Below are 16927 nucleotides of genomic sequence, written 5' to 3' on the forward strand. Positions count from 1 at the left end.
TCAGAGTTTCTGAAGGTTTCAAGGTTATAGATCTATCCAAGACTGTGTTAAAATACATGCACACTTGACCAAGGAGATAATATAAAGCACAAATATTTTACGGAATTGTATTTATTTAAAATGTCTAAATAAACATGAGGAAGTGGTTCTCAAGGCAGTGAAATTTTAGAAGTATGCAGCAATAAATAGGACAAAAATGAAATGCATTTCATGGACTGTACTTTGGCAGGGCTGCTGGTTACCCTAAAAAGATGACTAATCAAGTCTATGTATGACTTGTAAATGTGTGAAAATTTTTCATTTTTTAATTGTTATTTCTCTTTAACTGTCAAACTATTTTAGCAAAAGAGAAAAAATGTTGTTTAGATATTTAATTCAAAGAATCTTCAATGTGGATTAATTCTATGATTTAGTAGATTGGATGTTAAAATGAGTTGTTCTTTGAATACATGGTGTGATTTAAATGATGTAAAGGTATTTAGCTGCCTATCTCACCACCTAGCTAACACAGAATTTTTCAAAAGGAACGTAATAAGTAGAATTTAAGAATAGACACTATAGCAGAATGAAAGTTCTTGAGTTAGGCTCTGTGTTTGGCATTTAAGTTAGTCCCACTATTTACTTGGAGTTCATGAGCCTTAACAACGCACGTTTATTTGTAGAGCATAAATTGTTTAAAATGGCATGGCTTTTCTGCCATTTAAATACCCAGACAACTGTTTTTCCTCAGAGGAAAAACTCTAATTCCAAACTAGGAAGAGTTTTTAGGTGAAAACTGCTGATGGAAGCAGATCAGGACATACAATTAGTCTGAAGACTGTTGTGGATTTGGGGATAAACAGGAGAAACTGGTGAGATCTGACACTGCAGAGAATGTTCCAGAATTACATCTTGGCTTACAATCATGAAAAAAAACCTGCCTGTTCCATTCCTCATTTGAATTTTTTTAAAGATTGTCTGAAATGGTCTCTAACTCTCTAAGATTAGCCCAACTTCTGAAGAGGTAATAATTTGCAAAAATAAATATGTAGATAAATAAATAGCAAAAAGTCAGATTGCTCGAAGGTGTGGAAAAAACTATAGAATATGCATAGTGGTAAATGACTCATTTTGATAATGCCACACATGTGCCTTTTTTCCATAACTGGAGTTTGTCTTCCCTGGGTCTTCTCTGTTTTTGTAGCTTTTTTTCCTGTATGGAAAATGTCTTCTTGAACTAGTGATTCAATTGTTTTTCTTGAATCTAGTTCCTCTGACAATCAGACATCTTTCTGCAGTTTTAAATCTTATTTAATTCCCTACAAAACTGGTGGTGGGATTAATTTCTCTCAGAAGATCCTTTACTGCTCTGGCAATGCCTGATTAAACCTGCTATTCTATTAAATCCTTTCAGAAGTTACTGAGATGGTCACAATATTTTTTCTTTATTGTAGGTTTCATATATACTGGAGAAGTTGTGCATCGAATGCTAACAGCTACACAATATATTGCACCCTTAATGGCAAATTTTGATCCCAGTGTATCAAGAAATTCAACAGTCAGATACTTTGATAATGGTATGTAGTAGTCTTTCATAAATAAATGTGTCTGTGTCCCTTGATTCTTCATATTTTCCTAAATATTTTTGAAGGAAAAACTGAAGATTTTTTCAGTAAGCCATGTGGCTAGACATCCAAAAAACTTCTTTATTTAGAAAATGGTTAAAGAGTCATGAATGCTTTTTCCTAATTAGGTAGATTGCTGTTGTTTATTAAAAGTACATGAACTAGCAATGTGTTTTACCAATTTTAAAAGGAGAAATCTGTCTTCTATAAAAGTACAAGTTCCTGTTCCTTGAAAAATTATACAGAAAATACTGTCCAGCCCTTTGGCTAGAATGGAAATAGATAGTATTCACTGAGTGCAATACCAAGTCTATACAGAAGTAGGGCACGTATAAGGTTAATAAACCCATCAAAGGCTGAGTGTCCATGGAGTTCCAGGATTGGAATCCAATATGCTTGTCTATACCATGAGTTCTCAGCAGTCCCCTCCAGAAAAGACTGAAAGGTTAAAAGGCAAACTGCAACGTTTGCAAGGTCAAAACTGTAAAATACTTCAAAAAAAAAAAAAAAACTTGAAATGTGTGGGCATTTTTTCATAAAGTGAGTTGTAATCCATATTTTGAAAACATAACCTATGTGACTAAATGACATCTGCAGCCTTACCTCAGGGCTCAGGGCTTTAGTGGTCAAATACAATGTCACTTATTCTGTATTCTTAATTTAAAATCAAAATTAATTTAATAAAAAAAAATCTGTTTCTTTTGAGTGTTCCTTGATAAGACTGTACCATCCTTTGTATGTTTATATACAGTGAATATAAACAAAGATTATGGCCATGTCCAATAATATATGCTGTTTTTAATCCGGAGTGTACATTTTGTTCTTCAGGTTGGGGATCAAAATGTATTCTATCACCTTTTCACCCAATCATAAATTTTTCTCGTTCTTACTTATTAAGAATTCAACAGAGTTGCATGAGAACATCCTGCTCCCTGAATTTTCTAAGAAAAAAAAAAAAAAAAAAAAAGACTGTTTTCATTTTTTACATCATCTGGGACCATGGCCTGAGATTTGTCATCTTTCCTGAAAAAAAATAGAATATTCTGGGAAAGATACTACTAATTATTGTTGCATTCCATACCAGATTTATTGGCCTCTGTTGAATATATTTTTGAAATTTTACATCCCTCCTCATGAATAAGCTACAATGATCTTTTGTACCACAGGTACTTTGGGACAAAGCCAACTAACTCCAGATTTTTTTTAAAGTGTGAGTTGTCTCTACAGTTTGTTATTACTTATTCATCACTGTCCTATCTCTCTGGGCAAGTGTGCCAGTTTAGAACTACATCTGTATTGGACAAGCACAGAGTGTGGTGACCTGTACAAGTCTCCATCGTGTAGCTAATTGCCTACATTCACATGAACCTACGCAGGTGTTCTTGTGAATGGGGGGAAAGTTTTTTGGAGGAAGTTGACCTTTGCATTAGTTTGGTATTCTGAGATGCACTTATGGACCGGCTATAAAAGTTTATTTTTTTGCTCCAATAACTTTAAAAGTCCCTCTGCACTCTTTTAAAACAAAATTTAGCATACTCCAATAAGCAATAATAATAAACAGTTAATAAATTTGATCACAAAACGAAAAATGCACAGTCAAATGCTCAAATTAATGAGCATGTGCTATATTTATGAAAGACATATGGATTAATGATGTGATGTACTTACTGCAGTATGCACCAAAAATTTGCATGCTCATAGTTCTGTGACATCCTCTGACCAGATGTATTAATAAAAATTACAGCACTGAAGATCTGTAACAAAAGATCTTTCAAGGATATATAAAAAATGTATTGAGCTAGAAACATACTGAGCTACCCTGAACACTGTGCAAGAAACAAAATTCAGGTGTTGTGAATCAAAGCACATAACTCCCAGTGCCAATAAATAGTGCCAATAAATAAATAAATAAATAAAATAAAGTAGTATGTTAAGCATGGCACATAGTCCAGGAGACAAAAGAAGACATTTTCAGTAAACATGGTTTTGGTGATGTGTCTTTCAGCCAAGCTGCCTGAAAGTATCTGTAACCCTCAACATCTGTACAACATGCTCATAGGATATGCAAGTCACTTGGGGTACATTTTTATTGCAATAAGTGGATATTCATCCAGTGAACCCCTGTGAATATTAACAAGTCTCTTACAACTAAATCTCTGCACACCAGACTTAATATTTACTCCAGCTGTGAATTGTTAGTGGTTTTAGTTCAAGCTACATTTATTTATTGCCAGCTCCTAATATTTTTCAACTTGCAGAGCCTCAGCAAGGGCTTGTACTGTGCAGAAAAAAAAATAAATAAATAAAAATAAAAATTGCTATTTATATTAATGCATAGTTAATGGAAGACTATGAATGCTTCAAACAATAAGTTTCACAATCCAGTAGTGTTATTTGCACTTTGCTTTTCAAAGTCTTCATGGCATATATATATACACAGACTATACACCTGTGAATTCTGGGTTTTGTTTCAGAGATTCTTGGCTCCTCATGAATCTCCAGTCAAGTTATTTGGCTAGTCTTGATTTAACAGACTTACATGTGAGTAGCTGAAGACAGCAATGTCTGCCCTTAAGAAGATTTCATCTGCAATGTGTGTAATATCTTCAGTTCTTCAGATGCTGGGCTGAAAGTTGCTAAATAGAAAAATCATTGTGTTTTATTTCAAGTAACTGAAGTACATTCCATAGTCAGTTAATATTTTTCTCACATTTTTTCTTCCCTTTGCCTCTCTACCCCCCCTCCCCCCTCCCTTCTGGGGTTCGCAGGCACAGCACTAGTTGTCCAGTGGGACCATGTTCATCTGCAGGATAATTACAACCTGGGCAGTTTCACTTTTCAGGCCACCCTTCTCAATGATGGGCGTATCATTTTCGGCTACAAAGAAGTAAGTTGGGTCAGAAAACTTTCATTTCAGTAGAAAAAATCTCTTTATTTACAATTGATAGGAATTTCCCTCCATTTTTGGTGGGTGTTTTTAAGTTCAACTGTTTAAGATCATTTCCTCATGTTGCTTCTTAGTCACCTACTATGCAGAAAATTGCATTTTATTGCATAAGTGATGTTGGTGTGATGTACTTGAAAAACATTAACATGACTCAAATGTGCTACTCCTAGATTTCAGCTGGTTTTTTTTTGTATGGTTGTAAGTGTTGGCTGTTAGCAAAGATTAGATTGTTCTGTAGGTTTTATTTATTTAATTTTTTTTTTTTTTTTTTTTGCAGCTTTGAAATGTAGGGCAATATTCTCAATTTGTTCAACTTAAATACTCCAGCATCAGTGATTAGTATTGAAAGGCTACCTTTCTTTTACATCTTCATTTTCTTGGAAACTGAAGTACTTCAAGGTCTATATATTTCAAATAATAACTATTTTGTTTCTTCTGTGAGGCTTTCCATTTCTTTGGTGATAACGCTGTTTAGATTGAAACCATTTGGTTTATCTTCATAGCTTCCCTATGTTGCTGTCTCACTTGGGATCTTGTGCATTTTCTAAGTCTTTCAAAATTTCAGCTGTATATTTTAATACTTTTGTTGAATCTTTCTTTCATAATACTAGACTAGTGCTGAGGCTACAACTCCAAGGCAGTTTCCTGTGAATGATCATCAAAAGGTCGATATGCTTAAGTCTGCAAGGACAAGGAATGTTTTCTTTCATTTTGTGATTATTTTAATATTTTAATCTCAATTTGGTATGGAGAGTGTAGGAAAGTGTGACTTTTCCTTGAATATGTACATGTATTTTTGTCCTCCATATTAAAAAGTAAATGTTAGCAGTGATATGGCTTATTTTAGAGATTTGGGGAAATCTGGTTTCTCTTCTCTTTCTGCTGCAGGTCGATTGTGTGCTATCAGGCTCAGTTGTCATGCTTGTGTCAATGACACATACCTTAATGAAACAATGCTACCCTTCCCTTTTTCAGGAAGCTAGTGGGAGTCTGGGTTATTCTACTAGCAGCATTAATATGATAAATGTATTTGCACCTTGGAAACAGAGTTGCTACATAATAACAGAATTATTTTTGTAGATGAAAGAAACTTCTGATATGCCCACATACCTGGTTTTCCTTATCTTATAAAAAATGTGCTGATATCTCTGACTCTTGGTTTGTTTCTGAACATAGAATTCATCAATGCCCTTTATTAAAATTTTGACTCCAGCTTCAGAAAAACTTTGCTCTGGTTACTACAGAGGAACCTGAGCTTCATCAAATGACTGCACAGTAAGGCATCTTTATTTCCTGTTGTTGAAACTATTTTAAAGGAAAACAAATCTTCTGAAGACCACAGATAATGACCTGCCTCCAAGGCCCAGGGAAGCGGGGAGCTACACTACTTCAATTTGTACTTTTAAGATAAATTTGCTAAGAACTATTCATGAATTCTGAGATCAAAATGGTGTTGTTATCAGAAAACTGCTATTCCTGGCTATCAGATCCTCAGCCCTTTCTGTCAATATCTAGCACTCTGCAAAATGAATCCAATATGGGTAATAGAATCTGCTACTCTAAATTGATAATATCTTGTGTTCATTTTGCACAAATATATTCAGTGATGCTGAATGCCAGGCACAGAATATTTTATTCATTTAGGAGTATGGGAGAAAATGGGTCACTTCATTAATTTCACAGAACTTGCATGCAACTATGCTTTATGATGTATAGATAAACCTAGGAAGTTCTGTGGTAGCACTGGATAGGCGTCTTGCCCTGAATTGTTTCTACTGAGAGCTTCCTCTAGAACTTGTCTGCTTTCCAGGAGTAGGTTGTTATTGTTATCTGTTTTGGTAATTCTGAGAAACAAAGAATTGGAATTTACAAATGTGGTAATTTATGGCTTTTTTCCACTGCTCAGCAATGGAACCTTTCAAAATTCCCTGCACAGTACATCCTGTCACAAATTATTCTTGTCCTGAATGAAATTTTTTTGGAACTATTCCACTCAGTCAAGGACAGAGACGTTTCTAAGACAGTAGTTACATACTTCTTGTCTACAAATAATTTTATAAAGTTTTTGTGAAATCTCAGATTATTACAATTACATATTTCACTGGGACATGGGTAGTTAATTTGGAGGATAAGATCTTTTGAAGACTACATTCGCCATGTGCCTTGCTTCATTAAAACTACCGCATTCAGGAAAATGAAATAATATTTCCAATTACTGATCAAACACAAATTATCCAAAGAGAAAAATTGAGACACTTGTAAATTAAATCTTAACTCCAGAGCTTATACATCTAGATAGTAATTGCTTTGGTTTCATTGCTGAATCCAGTGCTTTCTGAAGTGTTCCATTCTGCAACAGTCTTTCTTGCTGGTGAGTCATATTATCATTAGCCCCATTAACTCCAGTAAAATTACTGATGTGAGTGCTCACTAGCATGAGTAAAACTGGGAAGAGAAGATTTCTGCCATCTTTTTGGTGCCACTTCTTTTTAACATCATATTTCATCAAAAATGACAGTGATCTGTGGCAAACCTATGCGGTCTTCACTGCACTGTCATAGGAGGCTTTCAAGCTGAAACATCAATGAAGGATATGTATCACACAGATTGCCAGTAATATTATAAAGCATCCCTCAGGAACTCTGTGAGTGACACTGGGAGATTATCCAGAAGAATCCACTTTTAAAACAATTTTGTCTATATATTTAATGAAAAATAGAAATAAAAACTAGATTTTACCTTTTAGTTGTGATTTATTCAAACCATTTGAGACTCACTCTTCATTTTCTTCCTGCTTCTACATCATATTTGCTACCTCATAAAACTGGTGCTGATAACCAAAGCAAGGTCTTGCCTAGAGTCTGCAGAGAGTCGGGGAGATCTGTCAAATCTTCTGTGTTCTGTAGTTTGCCTAGTAGGAAGTAGTCTGTAATGCATGGTTGTTATCTGAAATCCATAATAGATTCTAAAAGAAATAAAAATGTAGGAAAGGAGCTGAGTCACAAATACTGTAAAATCTGGAGACATCCGAATATCATACAGAAAATGGGTAAGTGAAGTAGCTATGCAGTCAAGTTTTCAAAATGAGACAACTAGTTGAAATGCAAGATTTAGTTTTGTATTTTGTCTAATTCTTAAATTCTTAAATACTTTGCAAGGTGAACCTAGCCCTGCTAAAAATCATAACTATTGTGTTTGCTTATCTGTTTATCTGGTAATCTTCCTGTACATTAATATTGGATTCAGTTTGGCATTAATATCAAAATATCAGATAATATTGGCATAAAGTCTGAATTAATATCAACATAATATTAGAATGGATATCAGCACTGGATTACAGTGGGAATATCCAAGCAGTTTTTAGGAACTAAATACAGTTCTTTCTGTTCCTTTTGGAAAGAAAATATGACAAGGTCCAAAAGCAAGACAAATATTTATTCATTTCCCAATTCAGTTTTTTTAATATGCATATATCTTCATTTTAAGTAACTTTGCTTACACCATTAGTTGATGTTCTTGCAAGTGTTTAATATGCCAGCTGGCAGGAGGTGATACACCTTTGCTATATGTGAAATACTAAAGATACTGAACAATCTGTCCATTAGGAAATAAAATAAATAAATAAATAAAAAGAAAGAAAGATAGGAAGAAAGAAAGAATATTTTCTGCAAATGAATACTTTTGTATAATTTAGTAGTATTTCCTTATATTCTAAATTTCTCAGTTCAGTTTTCAGGAGCTCTTTTTTCTTCTTCCACAATATGACTTATAATCCTGAATTATAATCCTTTCCTGCTGGCACATAATGTTCCTTAGTTTAACACCTAGTTTTGTTTTCCTCTGTGATTAATGCAGGACAAATAAGGCAAAGATACCAATGGCTTTCTTAATGGTTTAGCATATTTTTCTGAATTTCACTGTCTTGAAGGCTTTCTTTGTTCATTTAAATAGTAATGACTCCCTGTTTATCTAGAAACCTTCACAAAAGTTGAAATGCCTGTTCAGGTTACCCAAAATGTGGAGTAGGAAAATAACAGTTCTAATAGACTTTGAGTTCCTTTCTACTGTACAAGTAGGCAGAAGTGAATGTGTGTGATTAGTTACTGGCACTCGTATAAAATTGACTTTTCTGCTATCTGTGATAGAACACACTCAATTTTTGGAGGCTCCGAACACTCCAAGCCTCCTCACTGTTTATAGAAAATTTTAAAATTAAACAATCTGAACAAATATTCTGCCTGCATTATGCATGTTTTGCACTTTTTTGTCTCTGTTATTACTATAAAAAATATTAATATGAAAGTAGGATATTTGATTTTATCAGGTGTTCAGTTTATTTGACTTAAAACCCCAAAATAAGTTTCATACATTTATTAATATTTGTTGAGGAAACTGGCAATGGAAATCCTATATAAGTACTGTTGTATTCCTAATTATTATTTTGCAGCATACTCTGGCTCTTATCTTTGACTCGGGTTTGATGTGGGGCAGTAATTGCACCCTGCTTACCATCTCCTTCAGAATAAGGTCAGAGGACATTATTTTATTCTTTTTTTGAAGAGTAAGATTCTGACTAGTCCTCAGAGAATGTTGAAAAGACCAAACTTTGGGAGGTCTCAGATGGAAAATACTGACTCGATTACTGTTCCTAAGGAAGAATGGAATTCATCATAAATTCTAAGAATTCTCCCTATTGTTGAATTATTTAATCAGAAATAGAGATGTCAGTGTCACCAGCACTAACATGTGTTTGAGAAACTCACTCTTATACCTGTGATTTACACAGTACGAGAGTTCATGTTGTTGATGGTAGAACCAACATATATTTTGGAATGATCCTAGCTAAAATCTGCCACCCAAATACAATGCCATAAAACTCCTTGCTCAACTGTTCAACTTGTCAACCTGTCATGACATGTCATCCAAATGAGAGATTTAGAAGAGTAGCTGATTGCTTGCTAACTGTGTATGGATGTAGTTTTCAATAAAAAAACATGTCATTTACCATAAGCCTCCTGTCAAAATGGTGTATTCTCTAAAAAGATATAATATGGTAAATGCCCACTTTATCTTTTCATCTCATCACAAAGGTTCCACCTTTAAACTCACTACACTCATCACTGACAGACTTAAATATTTGGTTCTTTAAAATCAGTTGTTTTCTCATACTATCAGAATGAAAATATGTATTTGAAAATGCGGATTTAATTATGATGTAGTTTTTCAAGAGTTTTTTGAGTTGAGCTGTAGCTTATTTTTCCTTTTCCTTGTTCCCACAATATCCTTTAGCTTTGGTTTCACTTGTATCACAAGCATACCATTAGTTGGCAAACAGACAGTACTGAATCCTCATTCAGTGGATTGTTAAACAGCTTTTTATTTTAGATTTTATCTGATAAGTGAAAAACACTGGCCAACAGTATAGTTTTGCTAGTTTCTCATAGACAAACCAGAGCATACTATTAGATTAGCTGAGTTAGCACCTTGCATCTCTGTCTGTTACATCTGATCCAGTTTCTTCTGTCTTCAGTCTAGTAATTCATAGTTAACTATAGGCTAGCTTTGAAAATTAAGATATCCAGCTGTGCATATAGAGTGTTAATTTCCTTTGGTAGTTTGTCCCAGCGGTTAACAACAATCAATCATAGAAATCTTATTCTACTTTGAAAGTATCTATGTGCAGCTTTCAGCTGCTGATTGCATCTTTATATGCTGAATGAAAAAACTCTTTAGCCCTAGTCTCTTCTCCCCATGGCAGTACTTGTTCATGGTAGTCAAGTCAGTGTTCCATTTTCTTTGGAGGAGACAAATGAATCACACTGCTAATGGCAATTGAGAAGTATGGAATTTTTCAAATAATTTATATGACTTTTTGATCTTCCTTTGGTTTTCAGAATCTTTTCAAGAAATAAGCCCTCCTAAATTCTGTGTACAACTTCGGTAGTTATCTAATGTGCATAAATATAAAGCAGCCACCCCACTCTTAGACTGTATTTCACTGTTTATGTAATCAGATATCACATCAATTAGGTTTCTTGCTCTGATTATTCCTCTGAAAGCTGGAATTGCTCATTCACTACTATCACGAGTCCTTTCAGAACTGTTGCTTTCCAGAAAATGGTCCCCAGACCTCTACTTCACACTTTGTTTTATAAGCTGTAACTTTCTAATTTTCACAAGGTCTAATTTGCTAATTGATCCAAATATTTCACTATTTTTACTCTGAGGGTATCATCTGAGAAACTGTTAGGCAGTAAACGTGCATTTCCTTCCCAGAATTTAAGGAAATCTTGGATACTAGGCCTGATACCCAGAGAGGTGTTCTATACTATAAAGACACATTACCAGTCTAAGCTGATCCTTCAATGATGGATCAGTTTGTGATTTATCTGATTATATTAAGAATTATATACATTTTAGTTGTCACTAAGTAAAAACCCTACAGAATTCTACTATACAATTGAAATATGCGGTTATTGGCCAAAGCTTCAGTCTTCTTCAAAAAATGAAATCAAATTTGATAACACCTACATTCATAAAACTATGTTACCTGGCATCAATATCTCTAATCTGTAAAGCTTGATAGCTCTCTAAGTCCTTTTATTTCTTTCTATAGATACTTGCAAGTAAATATCTGACATTTTCCAAATTTTATAGAACAATTTCCCCAGTACTCCAAAGTATATTGAAAATGAACATCATCAGACTAAAAATATTTTTTAAATAGATTGTAAAACAGTTTTCAGTGCAAGTTACCTGAGCCATATATTTTTATTTGCTCACTCCAAACTGAACTTTCTATTCAAATGTTTAATAGCAGACAAAAGGTAATGCCTCCTCCATGTCTGATACTAGCACCTCATCCCAATTTGTCTTAAACTGGGTGAAATAAACTACTGAAAATTCCTTCTCTTTTCTTTGTCATTATTAACAATATCCCACCTTTAGGTTTTTATGAGAATAAAATTCTATTATATAAATAATAGAAAATTCTATTCTATATAAAATTCTAAGTGAAGTGGGAGAAAATAAAATTGGAAACTGTACTTTCAGTCTTCAATACATCCTTACTCATGATATGGAGTATTATATTCTGTACACAATATAGTATATTATATTACATACTTATATAAAGTTACGATGGCTAAGTGTTCATTCTGAAAATATTGTTAATTTTAGGCTCCATTTTTTTTTAGTTCAGTTGTTCATGAGTATTCGCCTTTTTTGTCTTCCAGATTCCTGTCGCTGTGACACAGATAAGCTCAACAAATCACCCAGTGAAAGTTGGACTATCAGATGCATTTGTGGTCGTGCACAGGATTCAGCAAATTCCCAGTATGTACTATGTAGTCATAGTAATGATTTGGAGGCTGAGAAACAAATATAAGCTGATTTCATTAAGGATGATTAGCAACACAACAAATTACTTTCCCAATTTCAGCTTGTTAATTCAAGTGTAATTTTATTTACATAATAATTCCCAATGTGCCTTTCTCTGTTACTGTTTTTTTTTTATTGTTTTTTTTCTTACACAGATAAAATAAATAAAACTAAACAAACAGTCAAGTAATGTAAACTTAAACTGTTAACTCACACAATTTGGGATTCCATAAAATACTCTGCCTGAATTATGTCTCCTTATTCATAGAGGGGAAGAAACAGCCTGTTCAGAAAAATCATCTGAATCGAATGACAAATAAAAATGGTGTTCAGGCTGGAAGTTCTTGATACTTCCGAATTATTCAAATTCGTGTATATGTTTTAGCAAGAAGAAAGAAGAGACATGGTAATTAAATGACATCTTGAGCTCAATTTTGACAACAGAAATGCAGATAACATTTAATTTTACCTGCCATTAACTATAGTACATATGAGTTGACTGTAAACTAGGAGTAGGAAATCAAGTATGATTTCCTTAATGCTTTGTTTTAATGAGGTGTGCTCAGAACCCTTTTCGATTGTATAGCCATTAGAGAGCATGCTTGCCTTCAGTGTGCTAATTTGGAGCAAGTTTGGTAGACTCAATTTTTTATGATTTTCTAATGTCAGGGTGCAAATGGATGGAGCTGCAGTTGAGCCAGCCTCCTTAGCCTGAGTCTGGGTTTGTTCTAAAGAGTACTAAGAGTATGGAGGTGTGATGCAGATGAAGCTGTTAAAGACTGGCCTGATCCAACTCATCTTTAAGACAACATGCAGATGGGACTGATACTGAATTTGAAAGTACAGTTGCCTCTTTCAACTCATCCTGCCTTTATCACATTGAAACAGTCTTACATTTGAGGAAGGATGATTCTAATGGTATGAGACTATCCTACTATGGAGGAAATGGAGAGCTGTAGCTTGTGATCTCAGTGTAGCATGAGGGTGGTAGGTATGTCCAGGTTTCACTTAAGAGATCATATCTTAGGAGAACTTTAATTCTGATACATGATAGACGTGATGTGCCTGTGGATGGCTGCATGGACTACTTTTGAGTACTTAGGAGTAAATGATTCCAGGCAACTCATATTAGCAGTTTGAGCAGTGTTTATTACTGAATGATCTGAATATTTCTGTAAGTCTTCAGCTTATACAAGCTACTCAAATCACTTTTTTAGATTTACATATTTTGTATGTAAAATATCTGGTATATGTAAATCTTTATTCTGGTTTGAATATTCCTGTAGAACTATTTCAGACACATGTCTTGTTTTACTACTAATGTAAAGTGAAGTATTTGATGAGAACATAGTTATTTGCTGGTCTTCTGCTTTTAGTATTTCTGTCTACCTTTTTGTCACATGACTCTATCTGCTAAGTGAAGTTACTCTAATTACCACAAAATCTGTCTAGTATTTCATCTTATTAAATTCCATTAAGGAGTGATAGATAAGGAAAATAGAACGTGTGTATGGAGCCATGGAGTCTAAAACACACTGCTGCAGCAACAGTAATTCATCACCCATATAATATTTTATAGGGAAATATTACTATTCTCTAACTACTCAAATGCCTACTAGAAAATGAAACCATTACTCTGACTTACTAGTATAAGACTAAAGTCACATAACTTTGGACAACTGAGAGCTAATTAAAGGGTATTTCTCACTTTCCAGATACAAGGAAGAAGTACTTCTTCTTCTCTGTCCAGTTAGCCTATCCTAAGGCAAGTGTCTAGGATCCCTATGTTCAGTTGGCCATTGGATGTGCTTGTTGCTTAAAACTGACATCATTTGATTCTATGAAAAAGAGTTTCAGGGTTCTACACAGTGAGTTATTAGTCTTGCGATTATAAATAAAATCTTGATTCCACTCCATGATGAAATAGACTTTGTGATATTGGCTTCTCCTATTTTATATGTGCAACTCAGTCAGTGTCTTCAGTTTGAATTACTTAATGTTGATAATCTTAATAATATGAAGGTGTTTATGAGGAAAAAAAAAAATATTGTTTTGACATTCTGTTTCCCTTATATTTTGTTGTGGTAGCCATACATACCAGGCTGACAAAATATATGATTGCATGATTTTTTCTACTCAGTAGTGCTGAAGTACAAAGGCTGCTGTGGAACTAATACCTCCTATGTTATTGCGTTAGCCTGTGATGTCAGAGATGGATGTTTGTGATATGGCAGTAGAGGTTGAACCTTACCCCCAGTATTCTGTTACATTTTGTTACTGTGTGACAGATGGCAGCAGAGAGGCACTCTGACAGAATGGCATCTGACATAGAAGTGTGGATAAAGGAAACGTGTAGAATTGAATTCTTCCATGTGGAGAAAATTTCACTTATTCACACAAATTGTTTGGTGAATATTTATGGAGGCCAAACAATGAATGTAAGCACAGAAAGGTGGTGGGTGTTGCTTTTCAGTAGTAGTGATAGCAATGCTGGGTCACCTCCGCTGGTGCAGATTTCGGCAAGTTTGCTATCCAGGCTCTTGTTCATGGCCAATGAAAATACATAGCTAATGATGGTGACTATGTTGAAAAATGTTCTTTTGTAGCTGAGAATTTGCTCTATCAAATAGTGCTATTGTGCTCTTTGTATCTGTTGTAGTTTCCATGGAAATTAGGAGGCACTGCTTTTGGAGCAGCCTACATACCATGCAATAGTGTATAATGCAGTAGCTGTGCCCCGCTCTTCTCTATCCTTTACATTTTTCAGAAATTGCTAGCAGCATAAGATGGATATGTTTCATAAATTGTTTACTGCAAATGGACTTCTGCATAATCAAATGCACTTTCTCATCATTTTTGTTTTATCTACCAGCTGTACTTAAAAATGAAAGTGCAGCTGTATGAATACAGCAGTTTTTGCTAGGATTATGGCAGATCTTGATTCCCTGGAAACCTTTCACAGTCAAAGATTTTTATTTGTGTGAACATATAACTTAAAAACTCAGAGTGACTTCTCCAATATATTCATGTTTCACTGGGTTGCAGGTTTTAGTTCAAGAATGCCATATGAGGAAAGTTATTGTGCAATGGAAAAGTACTGGAGAGATTGTACATCTGTGGACACATATTTAGAATAGTACATTACTAGCTACTGACCCTTCTGGTATGTTACAAAGATATTGCTGGTCTCTGGTGCTCCAACTCTGCTCTCTGTTTGGTACATTTAGTTAACTGGAAGTTCTGTTCCATGGAATATTTACATGTCATTATTTAGTTTAAAGAGACAGTGGTAAAAGTAGATAGAAATGCTTTCTCACTCCAGTATCTTTCACATCTGTAATTGACTGATCTACCACTTAATCCCTTGAAAGAGTTCTTTCAGATGCCTTCTGACCCACCCATGCTATCTCTTTAGGTACTTACCTCAAGTAGCTGGTGTTTCCCTATGCCTTTTTCTTCTGGAGATGTGTCTTTGGATTTATTGTCAAAGATAATACAAATAGATTCAATGGAAATAAACCAATAATTAATTTGATTGATGTAAGTTAAGCCAAATATATAAAATAGACCATGTTACTTAAAAAAAATAAAAATAAATTATTCATATTCTACAGTTATAAAGGGTGTTTGAGATAACCAGAAAGATCTACAGAAGAACCATTTGCATGGAGAGGAGAAGAATATCTGCATATTTTCTGAAATTCAGAACCAGGAATGATATTTTAAAAATATGCATGTATGCAGATGTCCTTTTCCTTTCCTCCTTTCCCTGTTAGAACTGATGCTGTAATGCATCTTTTCAGCACAATACTCCCACATTGTTCTTATTTTTTGTCTTTTGCTAGAATAAATGTTTTCTCTTGCCAAGTTAGGGCACATGCTGAGGTACTTGGACTCATTAGTTCTTTGTGATTCTTCATTTATATTTGTTTGTAAAACAGTTAAAGAGGCAGCATAATATAAAGAACAACTTCCACCTGAGTGAAGGGCATGTGTCTTAAGCTGGAGAAGGGGTCTGTGTGGAGCAGTTGAGGGAGAGTGACAGAGTAAAGTATTCACATTTCATTTTATCCTGTTGAGTTTAGCTTTTCTAGCTTGTTAGTTAAGATGCAGGTTCAGAATGCTAAATAAGAAAAGGCACTGTGCACAGCAGGTTTCCAGTCAGACTTTCAAAAGAAACTACACCTGCATTTTTACAGCCTAGCCATGCACAGGAATTTGAATGCTTGTGTGTTTAACTGTCTGCCTGCAAGCAGTGAGAAAGCAACTACCCAAGTAGTTCTCTGTTCCCAGGTTTCCCACAGTAGATAGTAGGCAGTTGGCACATCCCTCTTCCGGGAGAAGGAAAACAAGGTCCTACCTAAGTCTACCAGGTAGAGGGATTGAGTGTGATCAATAGTCATGCCTGACAGTGCATGATTTGAAATATGTGTTCTGATATGAAACATAATTCACTTTAACATCAGTGTTTTGGCAGTTTCATGCATAGGTGAGATGGAGTTTGTGACCTGTTTTTTTGGGACGTTCAGAACTCCTTATGTCTTGGAAACCCTGCAAGGAGTGTGCTGGGGAATGTTCAGAGTAAACAATGTTATAATACAGCAGTGCTGGTTTTTTTTTTTGTTTGCTTGTTTGTTTTTTGGACAGAAGTTTAAAGATTTCTGTGGAAACAAATTAGAGCCTTCGGCATTGGCAGCAGTTCATTTCAAATGCATTTTCTGATCATCCTGATTTGGAAGGCGCTCTTCTGGGAGCTACCATCCTGGGAACACAGACTTTTTACTGCTGGTGAGAAATTTTTCTCACCCTGGCACAAGATTAGCTTTGTCTTAAAAACCCTTTCTGACTCTTGGGTTTGAAGGATCTGGCTAAATACAGAGTATTTGTTAGGGAAAATGTTTAGCACATTCCAGTTTCTGTCCTTTATCCAGTCAGATTGAAACTGTAGGTAAAAAACATTGCTAGCTCAATTAAAGGTACACTTCAGACCAAGAGA

General features: G+C 34.6%; 1 protein-coding gene across 3 annotated transcripts in view; it reads left to right on the forward strand.

The window, feature by feature from the left end:
* The window catches only part of PLXDC2 (plexin domain containing 2), a 225650-nt gene that overhangs the window by 166486 nt on the left and 42237 nt on the right, over positions 1–16927 (forward strand). For all 3 annotated transcript variants that reach the window (XM_032443073.2, XM_085538689.1, XM_085538690.1), the window contains 3 exons: positions 1434–1556; positions 4373–4491; positions 11787–11886. In XM_032443073.2, coding sequence (XP_032298964.2) covers positions 1434–1556; positions 4373–4491; positions 11787–11886 — 342 coding nt within the window. The remainder of the gene's footprint in view (positions 1–1433; positions 1557–4372; positions 4492–11786; positions 11887–16927) is intronic.

Source organism: Coturnix japonica, chromosome 2 (assembly GCF_054131305.1).
Source record: "Coturnix japonica strain WE chromosome 2, WE-NBRP24, whole genome shotgun sequence".
NCBI lineage: Eukaryota > Metazoa > Chordata > Aves > Galliformes > Phasianidae > Coturnix > Coturnix japonica.